This window comes from Syngnathus acus, chromosome 21, assembly GCF_901709675.1.
Source record: "Syngnathus acus chromosome 21, fSynAcu1.2, whole genome shotgun sequence".
Taxonomy (NCBI): Eukaryota; Metazoa; Chordata; class Actinopteri; order Syngnathiformes; family Syngnathidae; genus Syngnathus; species Syngnathus acus.
The window spans coordinates 3,652,032-3,674,001 of NC_051105.1; the positions used below are offsets into that span (position 1 = coordinate 3,652,032).

Sequence of the window (21,970 nt, forward strand, 5' to 3'; positions counted from 1 at the left end):
TTGTTTCCTCTGCCCTCCCCTTCCGCTTCCTCTAGATCCACAATGATGATGGCGTGTGGCTCAAGCTCAATGATGAAACCCTCAAGAAGTACGTGCCCAGCATGAATGGCTACACCGAGGCTTGGTGCCTCTCTTTTAACCAGCATTTGGGCAGGAGCCTTCTGGTCCCCGCCGACGTAAGTAAGAAGGAGGCAGACTGACGGAGGCTGGGGAGAAGCTCACATCCCCTTGTTTGTTACGAGTCCAAATGACTTTTCAAGGTTCATGTTTTGGCACCCTCTTCCGAAATGTACACAAAGCATGGAGGGAGCTTTTGCATGTACAGTATCTTTTTAAATAACAATTTATACGAAGGCACGTAGCTAAGAGATGCTTCAAGGTGGTTATGAATGACCAAAATATACCGTATTTCCTCATATAGTGACTCAAGAGGTTAGAATATCCTCAAGGCTTGTTGGGCATTTATAGTTTTAGGATTACCTTTAGAATATTTGTAAATGTTATTTTTGTAGCATTGTTTTCCACAAATGAATGATACTTCAACTACTTCAATATCATAAATATGCCTCATATGAATGACTTGGTCACTCAACTGTCATGAGTGCCAAGTGTCTATTATGGGAAAGGAACTTCTTAGGAAGGAGATCTACAGTTACTCAGCTCTTCTCTTGAGAGTTCCACAAAGGCTGCTTTGTGCGCCACCACACCCAGATCAGCGCGGCTAGGCTTCAAACACGCTAGACTAGACTAGCGCTGGCACGGAAATTAATTAATGCCCATTTATTTGCCGAGCGCACGGGCGCCAATCTACCCATATAGGGCCCCTTTAATTGAACAACTGAAGTGATTACAGTTTCCAACATATTCCAAATAATTAAGATGTAAATCATAGAACTGCATTTTTTTTTAAGGGAAAAATCGCTGCCGAATCTTGTTCATCGAAGTGAATAATTCACCAGAGGAATACTAATTGGGGCACTGTGTAGGCTGCGAGCACTATTTGAGAAAATACGGTATATGTTGAAATGGAAGCAACTCTTAAAAGTGCTCATGCACTCACATAGAACACTTTGGAGTGCATTGATTAACACAGAGAACAAGACGCGGCTTTAATCCTGTGGTAAATTAGCTGAGTGGGCTCTTTCTTCATTCCCTCACAGTCCATTAACACTAATGCATTACGGCATGCCGCAATGAAGTTTTTTTCTTTTTCTCTCTCTTGCTTTTTGCTACTCCATGCCATGACCAGTTCCAAAAGACACTATGTGATATGCTCTTCAGTTGTTTGAGTACCATGGGAGAGGAAAAATGAAATTCATGTTTTCGTGAAGCTTTTGAGTGGAGTAGTTACACCTCCGCCGTTCCACTTTTGCATCTGGTCGCATTTGGGGCTCCAAGGCTTTCAGTGCAAGGTCTTTGTCTGAACAGCATGACACACCGTATCATCCAAGTCGGGGGGGAATTTTTTTGGAAGTGCTTTCCATTCTTCTTTTTTTCAAATGATGCTATTTCGACTCATCCCCTCAATGAGCCAAATGTGCGAGAAACTTGTTCTTCCAAAAAAAAAAAGAAAACACTTCAGCGCCCCTTCACTCGTTCCTCCATCCTGTTTTTCTCTGCTGTGTGTCTTGACTGTCTCACAATCTGTTGCTCAGAGTGTCTTTAACGCTAGCCATGGAGTCAGGGATATCGGCTTTTTGTCGTGGACACCCTTAACTATATTCCCACCACAGGTGAGTTGTATGAAGGAGAGGGTTCAATAGCTTGCCTGCCCCCATCATCACCTATAGCATCTCATTTATTTCTCACGCAATCTCTGTAGTTGTGTCAAAAGGGAATGGAGCCAAAGCTGCATGGACGTCTCTTTTCTTTTTGTATCTTTTTGTCAGCCTAAGGTGATCGTGATGTTTCTCTTGAGGTGATTAATGTTTTTAATTGCATGGAATCCAAGACTTCTATACCGGTTAATGCATGTTTATGTCTCCTCGCATGCCCTCCGTCGGTCTTTAGGAAAATGGCATAATTGTGTGTCGGTCCTTCAAGTGGAGTCGGTAAAAGTGTTAGAGTGACCTAATTCCTGCGCACTGCTTCTGTACTTTCCTCTTGAATGGTTTGAAAACAACTGGACAAAATTATTGAGACACATGTCTTAATGAATTCATCAAGAGACTTAAAAGTTTCCTCTGAATCTCGGTGCATCTGGTGATGTGGACTTTTGATGGGGACAATTACCGTAATGTTAATTATTGGTCATTTCAATAGGATGGGAACATTTCGCAGAATATTTTGAACTCCTGTTTTGATGTCAGTGGTATTCTGAGAATAGAGGAAGTTTCTGTTCAATCGTGGACATCATGCTGTTCGCCCTTAGCAATCTCATGGTGAGTGAAACAACTGCTCCGCTAATGGTTGCAACCAATTTGTAAACTCCAATATGACTCATTTGCTCCAATCCACAAGTTATCAAAATTTTGTTTCACACGATTGCTGATCAGTTCATCGCCAATGCCAAGAGACCTTGGGCAGTTCAGTTTCTAACCTGGTAGAATGGACAACACTCTAATGTCTTTTAGAAAGACCTCGTAGAGTAGTAGAAGCTGTTATCATTGCAAACAGGGCAAACATTCCCACATTTTCTTCTTGGTGTCCCAATACTTTTGTCCATATTGTTTTTGATAAAACATTGCTAATGTAAAGTTGTACTGTAAAGTTTCTGAAACTTGTTTTATCTGTTAAAAGCTTATTTCCTCACATAATGGCCTATATTTACTTAACTGCAGAGTATCAATCCAATGTTCTTGTAATTACAGTGTATTTCTTTACATTTTACCTAATTAAAAGACAATGTTTAAAATAAAATACAATAAGTTAGCCTTGTGAGGATTAGCAGTATTGAAGATGAATGATTGTATATAATAAACATGACAGGAACAACTTTCTGCCATGGCGATAAATAATAAATAGAATTAACATTTTATCCTCATTAACGTTAAAGGAAACAAAAAAGTGTAAATCTTCTGAATAACTTTATTAACATTGTTTACACTCACCGCACACATGCTGACAATAAGAGCACCATTGCCACCTACTGGAGTGGATGTGCAATTACACTTTGTTCTAGTGGCAGAAAAGGCGCATTCTCTGGGATTTCACGTGGTTCCTCTGGCATTGCACCACACTCCCTCCCAGGGTGGGCCCGTGCCACTATTTGAGAAGGGTTAGGGTTAGGGTGTCTTCAAGTGGAGAAGGCACCTATTCTCTATTACAGTGGAGGGAATATGTTCTGTAAAAATTGAGAAAAATCTCAGAAAAATTAAACTATAGTGGAGTCTCCTCGATTTGAAAAAGAGATTTAATTTGGTATCGTTTTTAGGCCTACTTCATGTGTGCTCCCACTCATCCTAATTCCCACTTTTACTTCTTTCAGGAGGTCAGGGGCCAGACGGAGGACACCACAAAGGAGGTGAGCAGCTGCCCTTCCCACGAAGCTCCCGCTCGGGTGCAGGGCGGGGCAGGGCAGGGCGGCGGACCGGGGCTTTATAAGGTAGTGAAGACCGGCCCCTCTGGTCACAACATCAGAAGCTGCCCAAACCTTAGGGGTATCCCCATTGGAATGTTAGTACTTGGCAACATGGTCAAGGCCATAGGCGAGGTATGCACTCATCCCAAATGCAATGTCTTAATGAGGGGTAGGGTGGATGGAATTTTGTTTCGTAATGAACGCCATTGATCAAATGAAGCGAAACCCCCACGCAAAGAAATCTCCTGAAACTGACTAATCTCTGTATCTTGTGGCTATGTGCGCTTCATCTTTCACACTGTGCGATTTCTTACTGATTTCCATTTCTTCAATTTATCATATTGACAACTTTCACTTTTACCGAACGTAGCGACATCCTCCCCTTCTCTTTTTTTGGCTGCTGTGGTGTGTCATGCTGTTCACTAGCCCGCACTAGAATGGCTCGTCCGGATCCAGGAGGCGCAGCCTGCACTCACTAATAATTCCCGTCTGTGTTCTGTTTTTTCCCCCCCAAATAATATAGTGTTTCAGGGATTTGAGTGCATTTAACTTTCAGTAAGCAACCTCTCAACGAGTAAGTTTTGCTTGAGCCACATTGGTTTGTTCCATAGTGTGGCGTGCTGACAGCAAAAAAAAAAAAAGATCAAATCCTTGTGTTCCAATATTGTGCATTGTGTACTGTATTTAAATTGATTTATTCTATTGCATGTTCAAGATTTTCTCTATTGCAATTTGTGCCATAGTCTGTGCAGTGACTTCACTGGGATTGATAAAAAAGAAAATATGAAGTGCCCATAGACTGTATAAAATGTGGATGGACCCATTGTGACAAGGGTTGAGTGTTTTAACCACTGAGTATTTGAGGGTGGAATTTAGCAACAAATACCAAAAACAGTAAAGCCTTTGAGGTAGAAGCCATTTGTATTTAAATGCATTTCAATTTGAATGCTCCCCTATGCTGTTTGTAGGAGATAGGGACCCTGCAATTGAAATGCATATGGATTTTTCTTGAACCACTCTTGGTTTATATTGCCTTTAAATGATACAAGAGGGCGTCAGAGAACTACTTTTGTCCAATTGATGCTTTCATCTCACTTCAGTTTGTTTCCCTGGAAAACAAGGCACCAGCAATACTGTTATCAATACACAGGGTTTAACTGTGAATAATTGAATGAAAAGGCCTCTAAGCCGTAAATATAAACTATCAATCCATACGGCAGTAACGGAGCATGCGTTTCGAAACGTTACATCAATATTATAATAAAGCGAGTACACTTTAAGCTGATTGCTACCGGATGCAAAGGCTACATCCACTCTTATACAGTCTACAGTATGTTTTGATTTGATTAAATAAGGAATAAAGGATAAATAAGGACAGAGCATGGGTTGGTTATAGAGTTTGGATAAAGAGTATTATGTTTGTGCCAGGTGGTCAACTCAGAGGGAACTTGGGTGCAGCTGGATAAAAACAGCGTCGTGGAGTTCTGCGAGAGTGATGAGGGAGAGGCTTGGTCACTGGCCAGAGACCGCGGAGGGAACCAATACCTTCGCCATGACGAGGGTAAACCACCTCATCCATCATCATCACTGTACAACAAAATGCGATGACTTTTGGGATAATGAGATTTCATCCGCTCTCGCAGAACAAGTGCTGCTTGAGCACGGTGCTCAGACGCCGCCGCCGAGCCCTTTCTCAGTGCAGGCCTTCAACAGAGCTGCAACATCCAATGGAGCTCAGGGCTTCGACTATGGGATCACCAATAACAAAGGTCAGCGTAGGGATGGATTAGATGTCAGCACAAACTCTAACACTCATGCAAAACATTTTGACTGCTGTTTTTATCATGACTGATATTCACTCAGCTGCCTCGAAGTTAGCTACACCTGCACCGACAGTGCTCCTTCCTGCACAAAGAGTGTCATGCTCAGTTTTAGACGTGCAATCGTTAAATGATTAATCAACAATTAGTTGATTATTAATTGATAAGCTGCAATGTGTGCTCCAACAAAAGTTTTATACCCTTGCAGAGTTTAACCACATGAATGAACATAAACTTGAACTGCAAACCGCAGTAATAAATTGACTTTGCCTGAAGGGAGCAGTTACTTTTGCAAAAGCTGAAGGCTTGATGCTGGATCTCATATGGTACAGGTGTACCTAATGAAGTCTCGCCTCACACGTCACTAAACACACGTGACCGTCATGAGAATTGATTTCATGGATTTATCCGCCTTTTCCATAGCCTAGTCCTTTTAATAGAGAATTTTGAGTTAGCACTCCCCCCCCCCCCCCCCCCCCATAGTTTTAATTTTGAGCTTTTCACACGCTACATTCAAATATCACCAATTCATTGCAATATCACTTTTCATGTTTTGATGCATGATTTGATGCTTTAGTCACTCCCTCTACATTCTCATCATCATCATGTCTGTTTTTCTTCAGTCAGGCAGCTGTAGTTTTGCTTGGCCACTCCACACATATGTCACGCTTAATATGAAGATTGAGCTACCCTCACCCTCTATTGTGGTGTCCCTCCCCGTCCCAGTCGTCCCCTATAGTTAGCTATAGTTTCTCCACCTCCTCTGTCTCCGTGTTTGCAGGTGACCGACTGAGTGCCATACTGAATTCCATTCAGTCTGGGCCCTTCGTCTCAGCAGCTCCCTCCTCAATGTTTGAGCAAGCCGCACAGCCTCCCTCCTCTTCTTCCTCTTCCTCTTCCTCTTCGTCCTCCTCCTCCTCCTCTTCCTCTTCTTCCCTTGTCCACAGTCCATTTGTGTTTGGACAGTCCCCCTCCCAACTGTCTCAGCCGCAACCACAGCTTCTGAGTAAGTGTGTCCAGTGATTAGTCAGCTCCTGATCAAAGTTGTTCTAGATTTTATTTTATTTTTTAATACTTCCCTCATCGTCCTCATTCGCCCAGAATGTGTTGGAAGGCATCACATGAACTGTGTTGGTCCTTCAGCGAGAATACCTTAAACAAGTTTGCCAGTCTATTATTGAGTTATTGTTGTTTTAAAAACGAATAGGTGACATTGGATTGAAGTATACGTTTCCTCAAAAAATGGCTTCAACTCCATGAAACTTTACCCCTCAAACAGATGCCCCCCTCCCTCAGGAAAAGAAAATAGCTTGTGGTACTTTACTAGAACTGACTGTAACAATTGTCCAGGTATGTCTTTGCCCTGATAATTATGGCAAACATACAACTTAAATATATTTGGCCTCCCACTTTGGGGAAAAAAAAAAAAGACCTTTTCACCTTTACTCCTCTTGACAATAGTGCAAGAGGAGGAAAGAGGTAATATGGTAGTCACCTTTTTAAAACAAGAATTAGAATCTCAATTGTCGACTATATAACTTGTTAAAATTACATTTTCACAAGCATGTGCTGACTTACGTGATTTATTTTTAGCTTGCGCTGATAATTGATCCTTTTTTTTTGTTCACACTCATTTTGCATCAGTTTTCCTATTCCTACATTCTCATTCTTTGGGACTTTTCATTAGCCGCCCAGACCAACCACGGGTGTTGACGCCCTTGCATACAAAAGTACTTTTAATTCTTTTCTCTAATGACCTCCTTGAGCGGATTTTTTTTTCCCAGCTTTTAATAGAATTGCACAGCTGTCAGTGTGTAATTGACATTGGACCTAACCCAAGTTAGCAGTTTTCTTCTTCAATTTTTTTTGTGTCATGCTGCTTAATTTTCTGCCTTAAAAACTAATTTCTCTCTCAGCTTCTCCACACATAAATCAATGCATTGCCTGTTTCAATTTGACCATCTTAATTGATCCCATGTCCTTTTTTGTGCTTTCTCTCGCTCTCTATCACTCTCTCATTTTCTGCCTCCGGTGGCGTCCTTGCATTCCATGCCTTGTTTGTTTACCTTGCCACTTGTTTTCCGCTGTAGATGATTCGCTACGCAGCCTTGCTTCTCGCGAGCGTGCGCGCAAAAGCGGCGTGGCCGCGACCGGGCATGCCACTGCTCTCTCATCTCTTGCTCTGAGGCAAAAGGGTGGGTAGTCAAATCACGCATCCCCTCCCTCAGACCGAACAGACGTCGGGTCGACAGCGAGTTTTCTGTGCATGTATTTTATCGGCTTGTTATTAACATTCTCTAATCGGCTTTTGCCACCCCGCCCCGCCAAAAATGGCCTTGTCTAAATGGTGTAATGATGATGAACCGCTCAATACATACCCATTTTCTCATTCACCTTTGTTTTAATCTTTCATATCAATTTAAGTATCTTTTTTTTTGGTCACGTGTCAGAATGTTATGTTGTAGCTGAATGAATTGAATGGGATTTCTCTGTTTGTCATGATGTTTAAAAAAAAAAAAGACAAACAAGCTTACAACTAAGAGTAGCCTATTCTCAACTGCCTGTCAATGCCTGTGTCGCTGTTCTGTACAAACAGTATGGGCACAAAAGAGGGAGGCTGAGTCCGCAATGTCAATTGTAAGCCTTTTGTAGGGCGCATCAGAGCTGCAACTGAGGCGAGTGTAGAGTATTTTTTTTTCCTCACATCAGAGACTGACTTTGATGTCACTTAATTATCAGATTGCGGGTTGCCGTGTCAGTGTGTAAAAAGCCTACAGTTGTGATAATCTCACACCTTCACTCAGTTCTGTGTAAAAAGCAAAGGAGGAGCTGACTTCACAAAAAAAATCTCTTTGGCTGTTGACCTCTAGTATTTTCTTGGATCTGGAAATGTCATACTTTGACTGACTTGACATACATGGCTTTATATAGATAACAGCCTCTCTCACACATGACCAGTGGCCATGAAAGTAGTTCTTAGAAAATTGGATCGTCATGTAAAGCTTGTAACCTGTGCAAAAAAAAAAATATCCGCTTTAAATGTGGTTTCTCTGAAGTTTTCTGATTTCATCTAACTGAATTATTGACATTTAGGTGAGCGAGGGAACCTGATGCCCGGTGCACGGTCCATGTCCCCGGCCTCCAAACACCGCCAGGAGAACCGTTCGCTCAAACAAGAAAGTCGAGGGAGCCGCGCGCAGGAACACGGAAGAGTCAAGACGGGCCAAGACGGGTCGCTCTCAGCCAGCGAAGCCCTCATACTACGCTCCGATACGGCCAAATTGCGCTCTGACTCTCATAGTCGTTCTCATTCGCCAAATCACAACACTCTGCAGGCCCTCAAGTCAGACGTCAGAACCTCGGGACATCGGTCGGAGTCTCCCAACGCCGGCTCCCGCTCTTCCTCGCCAAAACAAAAAGTGTCCTCTTCTGGCAGGTCCAGTCCTTCCAGCACCTCTTCACAGCATTCCTCCTTAACACACCACGACAAGAACCCCCCATGCAAAGTGAGCCCGTCATCCAAAGCCCGGCTAGAACCGCCCAGAGAAAGATCCAAGTCCGATTCCTACACTCTGGACCCAGACACGCTTAGGAAGAAGAAGATTCCTCTGACAGAGCCATTAAGAGGCAGATCTACCTCCCCCAAACCAAAAGTGTCTCCCAAAGATCCAAACCAAGATGTTGACGGTAACACAGAGAACCGTGTTCCTTCCCCCCAAGTGACCCAGGAAAACCTGCACAGCGAGGTGGTGGAGGTGTGTTCCTCGAGCACTCTTCTGTCAAACGAGGACGCAAATGATGAAAATGTGGAGGTGCAGGACTTGGAGGAAGCCTCGTGCAAGGTTCACTTTAGCATTGGCAAGGCGCCGGTCAAGGAGGAGCTGGAGAGCCGCTCATCGCCCAAAGTCAGTCGTAAAACCTCAAGTCGGCACACTCGGCCAAAGAAGGACAAATCCGGACCTCTTTTCAAAGGCGAGAGCGTGCAGAGGGTATGCGAGCCTGCCAAACAGGCCATGTCACCTTCTGTAGCAGAATGCTCCCGGGCGGTCTTTGCAGCATTCCTGTGGCATGAAGGGATAGTTCACGATGCCATGGCTTGTTCGTCCTTCCTCAAATTCAACCCGGACTTAACCAAAGAGCATGCGCCCATACGCAGCTCCCTCGGACAGGGTGCCGAGGACAAGGAGAGCAAGCTCAAGAACCGCCACTCCCTTGAGATTTCCTCCGCACTTAACATGTTTAACATCGCTCCGCATGGTCCGGACATCTCCAAAATGGGCAGCATCAACAAAAACAAAGTTCTCTCCATGTTAAAGGAACCGCCATTGCCAGAAAAGTGCGAGGACGGCAAAGGGGACTCGGTTTCCTACGAGATGACGTCCCATCCTTCCGTCAGAGCAAAATCCATCCTGCCTTTGACGCTGCAACACTTGGTGGCATTCTGGGAGGATATCTCCTTAGCCACCATCAAGGCTGCGACTCAGAACATGATCTTCCCCAGTCCGGGATCGAGCGCCATCCTCAAGAAGAAGGAGAACGAAAAGGACAACAAAAAGGCCAAGAAGGAGAAGAAGAAGCGGGAAAAAGCGGAGGTTCGGCCGAGGGGCAATCTATTTGGAGAGATGGCGCAGCTCGCCATGGGCGGACCGGAGAAGGACACCATCTGTGAGCTGTGTGGAGAGTCTCATCCTTACCCCGTTACCTACCATATGAGACAAGCTCACCCAGGTAAAGCGAGAGAACCTGTGACTGTGCACTCGGAATGGAAAGTGGCTCATTCCTCAAATATCTCTCTCGTCCATTCCTCAGGCTGCGGCCGTTACGCTGGAGGCCAAGGGTACAACAGCATCGGTCACTTCTGCGGTGGCTGGGCTGGCAATTGTGGCGATGGAGGCATCGGAGGCAGCACTTGGTATCTGGTGTGTGATCGCTGCAGGGAGAAATACCTGAGAGAGAAGCAGACTGCAGCCAGGGAGAAGGTATCTTCTGCATCCAGCCAGGCCTTTCCACCAATTTGTACAGTGAATGTATTTCTGCTGGCTATCTTACACAATTCACTCTCATATCGATTCCTTGTCAGGTAAAGCAGTCCAGGAAGAAGCCACTGCAAGTGAAGACCCCGAGAGCCCTGCCTACCATGGAGGCCCACCAGGTCATCCGGGCAAACGCTTTGTTCCTGCTGTCGCTCAGCAGCGCAGCCGAGCCCAACATGCTGTGCCACCACCCTCCCCGGCCGCTTCATTCCCAGCTGCTCCCCAGCCTCAAGGAGGGTGTGTCGGCCGAACTTCCCAATAAAATGAGCTGCCTCTACCTGCAGACACTCGCCAGGTAGCAAAGCAACAAGCAGGAGTTATTTTAGGTAAATGTGCATGCGTAATCATGACTACACTTTCATCCTCAAGGCAACACACGGAGAATTTTGGTGCTTACCAAGATGACAATCTCTTCCAAGATGAGATGAGGTATTTGCGATCCACGTCGGTTCCCGCTCCCTACATTTCAGTTACCCCCGACGCCTGCCCTAACGTTTTTGAGGAACCGGAGAGTAACATGAAGTCGATGCCCCCCAGGTAAATACATCCGAATCACAAACTCAGGTTCAATTATTTGGTTTTTTGCTGTTCTGTTATTTTTGTTATTGCCCAAAACACTTGAATTCAGTGCATGCTTGTGGACTGTCCACATAATTGGCAGAACCTTTTTCTTTGTGCAATGGGCAATTGCAAATTGTTTTGCATCGTATTGTGCTTGTGTGAGTGTCCTCCCACATTCCAAAAACATGCATGTTCAGGTTTATTGACAACTGCAAATTGTCCAAAGAGTGTGAATGGTTTGTTTTTATGCATCTTGCAATCGACTGGGGTGGACCAATATGTAAATTCAGCAGGAAAAGGACTGATCAGTTGTTTTATACTTGTCCTTGCTTTGTTTTATTGTTTTTACTTGCCATGTAGCACTTTGAGATTCCTCCGAATGTAAAGTGCGTTATAAATATAATTTATTATTATTATTATTATTATTATTGAACTCACCCACAACCCAAATGTCAAGAAGTGCTGAAAATGCTTGAACGGATGGATATTTTCAATATCGTATTGGCAAAATATATCTATCATATGCTGTCTTTCAGTCTCGAGACCAGCCCAATCACAGACAGTGACACAGCCAAGCGCACAGTTTTCCAGAGGTCATACTCCGTTGTTGCCTCAGAGTACGACAAGCAGCACTCGCCCTCTCCGGCCAGAGTTAAAGCCGTGCCTAGACGGAGAGTCCACAGTGGTGATGCGGGTAATTACGCTTGATGCGTTGAACATGAGCATATATTGTACAAGCATCCTTTCTTATTCCCCCGTTCTTGTCTTCTTTACAGAAGTGGGTTCATCCTTGTTGCGCCACCCGTCTCCCGAACTGTCCAGGTTAATCTCCGCCCACGGCTCCCTCAGCAAAGGGGAGAGGAACTTCCAGTGGCCCGTGCTGGCGTTTGTCATCCAGCATCACGATCTGGAGGGCCTGGAGGTGGCTATGAGGCATGCGCTGAGGAAGTCCGCGTGCCGGGTTTTCGCCATGGAGGTACGGCTTCTTCAATCTCCAGATGTAGCAGCGTTTAGATACCTGTCTCACACACATGCACAACATTTGTTCAAACTTGATGAATTGGCACAATAAATATATAATAAATAAATAAATAAATAAATAAATTAAAAAAAAAATATATATATATATATATATAATACATAAATATATAATAAAAGGTGACTCCACGACAGGTACATTTTTAAACTCCTCCAACTTTGCTCATTTCAGTATGATAATGGAAGCGCTTTGGTGTCTCATCAGGCATTCAACTGGCTCCTGTGCAACGTGATCCAAACCACTTCCCTGCATGACATCTTGTGGCATTTTGTTGCGTCTCTCACTCCATCTCCCTTTGAACCGGAGGACGAGGAAGATGAGGAGAACAAGGGCAACAAAGAAAACATAGAACAGGTGTCAAGTCGTTCAAAAGTTTTGCTTTTGTTTGAGAGATTCTACGTTTCCTTATTGTGGGGTCATCATCACACCTCGCAGGAACGAGACCTTGGCGTTTGTGAGCATCCTCTGTCAGACATCGTTATTGCAGGGGAGGCGGCCCACCCGCTGCCCCACACCTTCCACCGCCTCCTCCAGACAATTTCCGACCTGATGATGTCACTTCCTAGTGGAAGTTCTCTTCAGCAGATGGCGCTCAGGTATCATACCTCATTCTTTTTCTAGTTTGAACCTTTTTGCAGATTAGACACCTATCTCACTTTTCTAGGTGCTGGAGTCTCAAGTTCAAGCAGTCCGACCACCAGTTCCTACACCAGAGCAACGTCTTCCACCACATCAACAACATACTGTCAAAGTCGGATGACGGCGACAGTGAGGAAAGCTTCAACATCAGTGTTCAGTCGGGCTACGAAGCCATTAGCCAGGCAAGAAACCCGGCACTCAGGAACAACTCCTGCTGAAAGATTTGCTACATGAGCTGATTCTAATGCATTGTCGCCCGATAGGATCTCTGCCTGGTGACCTGCCTGAAAGACCTAACCAGCGTGGTGGACATCAAAACGTCCAGTCGTCCCGCCATGATTGGCAGCCTGACGGACGGCTCCACTGAGACCTTCTGGGAGTCCGGGGATGAAGACAAAAACAAAACCAAGAGCATCACCATCAGCTGTGTGAAAGGCATCAATGCCTGCAATGTGTCTGTTCACGTAGACAACTCCAGAGACCTTGGGGTAAGAGACAGCATTGTTTTTCAAGGGACCTGGTGACGTTTCCTTTGTAACTTAATTATTTTCCCCTAATTTTATAGAACAAAGTGACCTCGGTGACGTTCCTGTGTGGCAAGGCCATAGAAGACCTTTGCAGAATTAAGCAGGTGAGACAAGATTGATCTCTCTCCAGCATAATCATCAGTCTGACTCATAGCGAGCATCCTAAACATAAATCTTTTCCATCTCAGGTCGACCTAGACTCGCGTCACATGGGTTGGGTGACAAGTGAGCTCCCTGGGGGAGATCATCATGTGATTAAAGTGGAGCTTAAAGGGCCGGAGAACACATTGAGGGTGCGCCAGGTGAAGGTGCTTGGCTGGAAGGAGGGCGACAGCATCAAAATCGCTGGGCAGATCTCGGCCAGCATGGCACAGCAGAAGAACTGTGAGGGCGAAACGCTGCGTGTGTTTCGCCTCATCACCTCACAGGTAAACATAAATGCACACCATGCGCAGAAAAAAAGTCACGGGAAATGGTGGCGCAGATAAATTGACATTGTGGTGCTATGAATGATTTTTTTTATCCTCCATCTCTCATTCATGTTTTCCTTGTCTAATGTCACCCAGGTGTTTGGGAAACTTATTTGTGGAGATGCAGAGCCAACCCCAGAGCAGGAGGAGAAGAATTTGCTTTCGTCACCAGAAGGAGAGGAAAAGGTCAGCATTGAGAAGGTCAACCTTGTCAACAATTTGAAGACGCCTCGCGTCATTTATTCGACTTTTTGAACAGGTACCGTCAGATGCAGACCTCAAAGAGCACATGGTCGGAATCATTTTCAGCAGGAGTAAACTTACCAACCTGCAGAAACAGGTACGGTTCAAGACACAATCAACACGGGATCAAATTCCACATCAAAAAACATTTCGTCTTTCTTTTTCTTTGTAAGGTGTGTGCGCACATCGTCCAGGCCATACGCATGGAGGCGACGCGTGTGAGAGAGGAGTGGGAGCACGCCATCTCCAGCAAGGAGAATGCCAACTCGCAGCCCAGTGATGATGATGCTTCCTCCGACGCCTACTGCTTTGAGTTGCTGTCCATGGTCCTGGCGCTGAGTGGCTCCAACGTCGGGCGCCAGTACCTCGCGCAGCAGCTCACGCTCATGCAGGACCTTTTCTCGCTGCTGCACACCGCCTCGCCGCGAGTGCAGAGACAGGTAATGTGTAGAGAGAAAAAAAGTGCCGGTACAGCGCCACAGTTGATTCCCCCTTTAAGCAAGACAATCCTACGAGGCTTAGTTATGTAGTAGTTTATCGAAACCAAACTGTTGACATCGATTCTTCTTCTCAGTATGTTCTCAGTAGCATAACAAAGATTCTCTCATCATTTGATCTTTTGAAATTTCACCGTAGTCGATTAGTGAGAAATTTCTCATCCAAAGATGACTATAAATCCATATTTTTGTATTTCAGCATTCCCACAGTGACATTCCAGGTCATGTGTATGTGTCTTATCCAGGTGACATCATTGCTTCGACGGGTCCTCCCCGAGGTGACGCCGGTGCGACTCGCCAGCATCATCGGGGTGAAGTCTCTGCCACCGGCGGACATCAGCGACATCATCCACTCCACGGAGAAAGGCGACTGGAACAAGCTGGGCATCTTGGACATGTTCTTGGGGTGCATTGCCAAAGCGCTCACGGTGCAGCTGAAAGCCAAAGGGACCACAATATCTGGCACTGCCGGCATGGCCGCCGGCAAAGGGGTGACCACTGTCACTCTGCCAATGATCTTTAACTCCAGGTGGGTTGGCCCCATGTGGGACAAACATTGTGAGTCTTGCTGCTTTCACTTGTGCAATGCATTGGTGAAAGCGTGCCTCATCGGGTTGCTGCCAAGCCGATAACTTGGCCGTTGAAAAATTCTCCATTTGACAAAAGCGAAGGCAGCAAGACCAACAATCGAACCGGTCCGTAAGTGAATGACACACCAACAAGCATCAAGCAAAGGTGGTCAGAGTAAAAGCAGTTCTATCATCTAAGAGTCATTTGTTTGTTTGTTTATCGTGATTGTGTTCAGCTACATCCGGAGAGGGGAGAGCCACTGGTGGATGAAAGGCTCCACCCCTCCTCAGATTGCAGAGATCATCATCAAACTGGTCAAAGACATGGCAGGGGTACGCACCTCCCTTTGTAATTGTGTGCACACAATTTCCACCAATGGATCTCTGTAAGGTGACCGTGGTTGTTGTTTATAGGGTCACCTTTCAGACGCGTGGTCACGTGTCACAAAAAATGCAATCGCTGAGACTATCATAGCGCTCACCAAAATGGAGGAAGAGTTTCGCTCACCTGTGCGCTGCATTGCCACCACGAGGGTATGCCGTTAGTAGGCTTTCATTCAAGACCACTTGTTTTTCTTTCTTATTAATGTCTTGTGTTGTTTCTTGATGTTTTCTAGCTGTGGCTGGCACTAGCTTCTCTGTGCGTGCTGGATCAAGACCATGTGGACAGACTTTCTTCTGGTCGATGGATGGGCAAAGATGGACAGCAGAAGCAGATGGTTAGAGTTACATGAAAAGAAAAATATAGCTGTAAAAAGAGATTCGAGATTTGAATTGATATACTTTTTGCCAAGGGTCTGGAGCATAGGCTGTAAAAGTGAAGATGATATTTTATCGCAGACAGAATGTCATTCAGGTTTTTTTTTTTTTTATGGGTGTTGGGAGTGGGGGGGTTAAACAAATAGCTCCTCTAACAACTAAATTACAAATAATGATACAATGATTCAAATTCCTGCCCAAACATGGGTGTAGAAACTCTCTGTTGGTGTTTATGTTCATTTGTTTGGTAAATTAGAAGCAACACTTCCAACACTAGTAGTTGAGCCATTGTCAATCTAGGATGCAATAAATAACTCTTGACAGGAAGCTGTGTGACAAAATGTTACGATAACCCCAGGAAATGAATAAGGAATCACTGAGCAGCCATCTGAAATAACCTTTTTTCCTCTCTTCCCCAGCCAATGTGCGACAACCATGACGACGGCGAAACGGCAGCCATCATCCTGTGCAACATGTGTGGCAACCTGTGCACCGACTGCGACCGCTTCCTCCACCTGCACCGACGCACGCGCTCTCACCAGAGACAGGTCAGCATTGGCTTTTTTGGGGAAATGTATTCTTTTATGACATGAGTTGGTGTTTTTTTTTTTTAAAACTACTTTTATGATGGTGTTTGCCAGGTGTTCAAGGAGGAAGAAGAAGCCATCAAGGTTGACCTCCATGAAGGCTGTGGTAGGACCAAGCTCTTCTGGCTTATGGCACTGGCCGACTCCAAAACAATGAAGGCCATGGTGGAGTTCAGAGAACATACAGGTAATTTGACGCTCTGCACGCAACACACAACTGGGATACTGTAACTGCTGCTGTCTTCATTTTATGATTCCGGAATACCATGCTTTATTTTGTAAAATTTTACCCGGATGTCACGTATTATCGCATCTTAGATTGAAATGATCGACCGTAAGTTGCGTGTTACGTCCTGGTTAGCTTTACGTGGAAACAAATGCGCTCTTTCCCGTAGCAGTGTGTCGTTTTCTAGTCATTCCTTATTTGTCCAAGCTATAAGTCTATACGTTTTTTATAGAATTTTTTTTCAAAAGTCCTTTTTTTGACTGTGGAGAATTTGCTCAATAAAGATCTGTGAAAAGAACTGGAATCTCACATCCAATCAATGGGCAGCATAGATCAACATTCTCTAACCTTCCTGGACATTTGTTTCCAGGTAAGCCTGCATCCAGCAGTTTGGATGCATGCAGGTTCTGCGGAACGAGGAATGGAACCGAGCTGTCGGCGGTTGGAAGTGTCTGCTCTGACCCCGATTGTCAGGTAAACCGTATTTGAGATGAAAAAAATGATCTTTAGTAGTGACAGCATAGAGAAGCATCCCTCTGAAATGTGATCACTCCACAATGTTGCGACTTATTTGTTGCACTCCCATCTGATGTTTTTAATTTCTGGTCGGACTGCCCTGTTTCCTCCCATTTGTAAACAAATTTGTCACAGGCAAAGCAGTACATAGATGCGGAATCATCAAAATTATAGACCGTACATGTCGTCCATCTACGATAACTTTCACTTTTGGAATTGAATTACGGAAATGAATTGAGCTTTTAGTTATGCGGTGGTGATGTGTTGTACCTTGTTCCTCGATGAAGCAGAATTTACATTCAAAACCTCCTTTTTCATACTTTCTTTTTTTTCCCCACAGGAATACTCCAAACTGGCGTGCAGCAAGACGCACCCATGCGGGCACCCGTGTGGTGGAGTCAAAAACGAGGAGTCGTGCCTCCCGTGTTTGCATGGCTGCGACAAGAACACGGGCTGCTTAAAGCAAGATGCTGACGACATGTGCATGATCTGCTTCACTGAGGCGCTCTCTGCTGCTCCCGCTGTACAGGTATGGAGTATGTCCATCCGCCCCGATGGATTCCATTAAGGAAATCACAGAATGAATAATAATATTGTATTTATTTTATTTCTGATAAGAAAGGGAATATGGGGCTCTTTTGATACAGTAACTTTGAAGTGGATTGATTCATTTGACACACTATAGAATATGGCTAACTTTATTTCATATTATTCCAACAAAGTCTTCCAAATAAAGGCATCCATTTTAAAAAAAACAATTCCTCCGATCGGCATTGAGTAAATAAATTCCACCAGCACCGAATGGAAAAATATTATCTATTTATTTTAGTGGCCGTTTTAGACCCCTAATAAATAATAATAAATGTACTGCTGAGTAAAGAAGTGGCCCATATTCTAAAAAAAAAAAAAAAAACAATTTCTAATTTAAAAAGTTATAAAATGCATTTGTACTGACAAAGGCCTCCTCTACAATAAATGTAATTTCTGCAGCTGTGAAAAGATATGAAAATAAACTCTTCATAAAAATAATTACAAAATGTATTTCATTAGCCTAATCAGATTGTTGCCCAAGTCATATTTAAAAGTTTTGAGGTAACAGTAAAAGTCTTAAATGACCTCAGCAGTTAAGATAACAATTTGTACAAATAAAGCCTCCTCTGTAATCAATGCCCTCGCTGCAGTTGTGTTAAAAATAAATAAAACCATAAATGTAATAAAAAGTGACCTTCGTACAGTTAGGATACATCCACAGGCAAGGATCTACTAGAATTTTTTTTAAGCTGCTGTCCCATGACTTCTTTTTTTCTTTACATTGTCCCCAGCTGGACTGCACTCATGTGTTCCACCTTCAATGCACCCGACGTGTTCTGGAGAACCGCTGGCTTGGGCCTCGCATCACGTTTGGCTTCATGTTGTGTCCAATTTGCAAGGTCAGATCCAAATCCAAATTTTCTGTGCGCCTTTGTTTTCTTCCATTCTCATGCGAAACCACCTTTTCAAATGGTTTGAACTTTAGAACAAGATCAACCACTCAGTGATCAAAGACCTACTGGATCCCATCAAGGAGCTCTATGAGGACGTGAGGCGAAAGGCCCTCATGAGACTAGAGTACGAGGGTCTACACAAGAGCGAGGCCATAACCACGCCGGGAGCGCGCTTCCACAACGACCCGGCGGGCTTTGCCATGAACAGATACGCCTATTACGTCTGCTACAAGTGCAAGAAGGTAGCTTTTAAACTAAACCGTGTTGAAATGATAGCAGTATGAGCTAACGTGGGTATTTTCAGGCTTATTTTGGGGGAGAGGCCCGCTGCGACGCCGAGGCGGGGCAAGGCGACGATTATGACCCCAGCGAGCTGATTTGTGGCGCCTGCTCTGATGTCTCCAGAGCTCAGGTGGGTAAATGATACCTGCACCATGCCCCACATGAAGTGCAGTATGTCATTTTATAAATACTAAGTGACTGGGATAATATACGAAGAAATACATTTTATGTTATGCGCAGAAAAAAAATCCCCAGTGCTCTTTATTGTTTCTGGTGAATGAAGTGACTTTTTTGTACGGCAAAGGCAAATTTAAAACAGTTCAGGTAAATTTCAAGTCGAACGTTGGGCCAGGAACTTTTGAAAGTGCAGAATATACTTTCCTTTCTCCTTTCTATTCAAAAAGACAGTTAACATTTAATTTATTCACATGTCCATACAGAATTAAGCATTGAAATTTCCCACAAAACTATCCAAGGAACGTTAACCCAACAAAACTTTAACTTTGTAAATATTCAACTATGGAAAGGGTTTTGACCACATTGTCATTTCTAAGATTTAACAGGAAATGAATTGTACAATTGCAGTGACTATAAAAAGATTTTTCCTAAGACCGAATGGTGCACAACTAAAGGGAGCCCGCATACCACTAGCCTCACCTTGACAATCATTACAGTGTGTCAACATATCCTCCAATCTTCTGAAAATAACAGTCAGTGTTGCTTTAATGGAAATATCGAAGTTGCTGAGGTGTGTTCTCCATTACCTCCTACCAGATGTGCTCCAAGCACGGCACAGACTTCCTTGAGTACAAATGTCGCTACTGCTGCTCCGTGGCCGTGTTTTTCTGCTTCGGCACCACGCACTTCTGCAACGCCTGCCATGACGACTTCCAAAGGATGACTAGTGTCCCCAAAGAGGAGTTGCCGCATTGCCCCGCAGGTAAGCAGGAATTCTTCTAGTGATGTTCACAAAAAACAGAACCGCTAAAGTCGAGTCGCCCAGAACTGAGGACATGCATGCTAAAAAAATAACTGAAACCGAGGACAACCTGTACTGAAAATTTGAGCTTTTAACCCGCTGCTCATTTTTGTCCCAGGACCCAAAGGCAAGCAGCTGGAGGGAACCGAATGTCCTCTGCATGTGGTCCACCCGCCAACAGGGGAGGAGTTTGCGTTGGGCTGTGGCGTGTGCAGGAACGCGCACACCTTCTAACCAAGAGTTCCGCCATTTGGAACTGGTATTGTCCACTGTGATCTCTGGCCTGCTGGCTGGCTGGCTGGCTGGTTGGCTGCTGAAGTGCATTCAGCATGTGAAGCTTGGCCCCTCCCTGCGGGAAACATGTGCAGATTCCCAGGCTAGCCGAGAGCCTACAGGTCTGCTGTTCTACTAACCCCGTCAGTATCCGGGCTCCATTTCGGAACCTGAGCGGATAAGACAAACAATGACTTAAAATATATATATACATAACAAAAGAAGAAAATAACATGTGGCGTGTTTGCATGCGGCCGTCGTAGTCCCTCGGCTTCTCTCCGCGTTGCACACTTCTGGTCACCCGGGTGAAAGAAATTCATCTGGGTTATTTAAAAAAAAAAAAAAAAAGAACAGGCCGTATTTCCAGCTTCCCAATTATTATACATTCAAAATGTCGTATGTAAAACATTTTTCGTAATCTTGTACAGTATTCAACTATGAAGTGCATACAAAAAAGTTGTCGGGTAAGACTGTTATGAGAATATTGTTCAGAAGGAAAATAGTGTACGATTTATCTAATCTTGTATATAATGCTATTATTCAAATTAGCTGTATTCTGAAAATTGCTACTTTTCACTTCACTTTTGTTTAATATAATCTGGGTTATGTTTTGAGCCAGAACTTTTAATGAAGTGCAATACTGGGCGTGCCTCCTGTTTTGCAGCTGTTTAAAAAAACAAAACAAAAAAAAAAAAACTATGGAATGTATGTCAATAAAGCCACTGTACATTTTTATACAGTCGATGGCCCTGCTCTTCTAATTGTCACATCTATTCTTCAGTTATTGAGGCTGTGGAGGAAATATGGCTGATTCACATTATTTTCCGTGATAGCAGCGAACAATTGTGTTTGTGAAGGCAGCGAATGTTGCGTTCTCGTCGGAGTTCGTTCAAGGTCGCAAGTTTACCAAATGTTCACCTGTATTAATCTTGTCGCAATATTTAAAATGCTTTTTTTTTTTTTTATGAAACAGCAGGTGTTTTCCCAGAACATTGACCCATTCGCCTGACTTTTGACAAGGGAAAAGTACTACAAATGTACATCATTTGGTATGACAGCAGTTCCGCTACGTCACTCAGCTGTCAGCGATCTCACTGGGGTTTGTTGTTACCTCCGAGGAGCGCGCAATTACAACTGATGGAGAAGGTAGCAAAATACATTCATGTCATTTATGGTTGATGGAGTTAATTAGTAATAAACCAGGATGTCTGTTTGTCCAAATTTATTCATTGTCATTTATAAGAAGGCCTTAAATCAGTAGTACCGGTCCGTGGGTCACTTGGTACCGGGCCGATAAGCCACACAGAAAAAAAAATATATATTTTTATCGACGATTAATTAATTCAGGTCAAGAGGCTCGTCCCGGTCACGTGACATGTTTCCCCAGTCGAGCCCGCAAAGCTAGCAAAAATGACGGGGAACAATCCTGAAGTACCTCCTCGCCCTGCTCCTTTCACCGTGTCCAAGCAGTGTCAGTTTGCGTGTGTCAGGCCGCAACTGTTTCAACGTTGTCACCTGGTGTGTGACACTTAAAGTAATTCTTCCTTTTTTATGGCCTGCAACCATGCAAGTGTGTGCGCAAGCCTTCCCCCCCCCCCCCTTTTTTTGACACGTTAGTGAGCTCCTCAGCAAGTTTTTTGTTTTTGTGACGTCACGTGTTCGAAGCTTTTTGTGACGTCACGTGTTCGGAGCTTTTTGTGACGTCACGTGTTCGGAGCTTTTTGTGACCTCACGTGTTCGGAGCTTTTTGTGACCTCATGTGTTAGGTTTTGTGACGTCACGTGGTGGCGGACGTCCTAGTGGCATCAGAACACTTAAGCCATTTGTGACTAGTATAGTCCGTCCATCATTTGCTTTGGAATCGAATTGTTGATTGCAAACTATTTGAGTGGAATCGCCTCTCCCGTGAGTGATGAGAACACCACTGGCCGAGCGCCTTGTGCGTC

At 44.3% G+C, this 21,970-nt stretch overlaps 1 protein-coding gene across 14 annotated transcripts in view; it reads left to right on the forward strand.

Moving 5' to 3' along the window:
- The window catches only part of mycbp2 (MYC binding protein 2), a 52,637-nt gene extending 31,874 nt beyond the window's left edge, over window positions 1–20,763 (forward strand). For 6 of the 14 annotated variants that reach the window (XM_037240015.1, XM_037240021.1, XM_037240020.1 and 3 more), the window contains 35 exons: window positions 36–176; window positions 1,656–1,733; window positions 3,428–3,652; window positions 4,949–5,081; window positions 5,164–5,289; window positions 6,122–6,346; window positions 7,431–7,535; window positions 8,434–10,068; window positions 10,150–10,319; window positions 10,421–10,668; window positions 10,743–10,910; window positions 11,471–11,628; window positions 11,711–11,910; window positions 12,178–12,327; window positions 12,409–12,569; window positions 12,638–12,794; window positions 12,876–13,100; window positions 13,178–13,243; window positions 13,328–13,567; window positions 13,706–13,795; window positions 13,869–13,949; window positions 14,026–14,292; window positions 14,595–14,878; window positions 15,155–15,251; window positions 15,333–15,452; window positions 15,536–15,637; window positions 16,097–16,225; window positions 16,319–16,451; window positions 16,861–16,964; window positions 17,347–17,535; window positions 18,329–18,436; window positions 18,523–18,732; window positions 18,795–18,902; window positions 19,547–19,712; window positions 19,870–20,763. In XM_037240015.1, the coding sequence (XP_037095910.1) occupies window positions 36–176; window positions 1,656–1,733; window positions 3,428–3,652; window positions 4,949–5,081; window positions 5,164–5,289; window positions 6,122–6,346; window positions 7,431–7,535; window positions 8,434–10,068; window positions 10,150–10,319; window positions 10,421–10,668; window positions 10,743–10,910; window positions 11,471–11,628; window positions 11,711–11,910; window positions 12,178–12,327; window positions 12,409–12,569; window positions 12,638–12,794; window positions 12,876–13,100; window positions 13,178–13,243; window positions 13,328–13,567; window positions 13,706–13,795; window positions 13,869–13,949; window positions 14,026–14,292; window positions 14,595–14,878; window positions 15,155–15,251; window positions 15,333–15,452; window positions 15,536–15,637; window positions 16,097–16,225; window positions 16,319–16,451; window positions 16,861–16,964; window positions 17,347–17,535; window positions 18,329–18,436; window positions 18,523–18,732; window positions 18,795–18,902; window positions 19,547–19,712; window positions 19,870–19,985 (6,915 nt within the window). In that variant the 3' untranslated portion in view covers window positions 19,986–20,763. The remainder of the gene's footprint in view (window positions 1–35; window positions 177–1,655; window positions 1,734–3,427; window positions 3,653–4,948; window positions 5,082–5,163; window positions 5,290–6,121; window positions 6,347–7,430; window positions 7,536–8,433; window positions 10,069–10,149; window positions 10,320–10,420; window positions 10,669–10,742; window positions 10,911–11,470; window positions 11,629–11,710; window positions 11,911–12,177; window positions 12,328–12,408; window positions 12,570–12,637; window positions 12,795–12,875; window positions 13,101–13,177; window positions 13,244–13,327; window positions 13,568–13,705; window positions 13,796–13,868; window positions 13,950–14,025; window positions 14,293–14,594; window positions 14,879–15,154; window positions 15,252–15,332; window positions 15,453–15,535; window positions 15,638–16,096; window positions 16,226–16,318; window positions 16,452–16,860; window positions 16,965–17,346; window positions 17,536–18,328; window positions 18,437–18,522; window positions 18,733–18,794; window positions 18,903–19,546; window positions 19,713–19,869) is intronic. The other 8 variants (XM_037240024.1, XM_037240019.1, XM_037240018.1 and 5 more) reach the window with 8 other exon arrangements.
- Window positions 20,764–21,970: the final 1,207 nt, after the last annotated feature.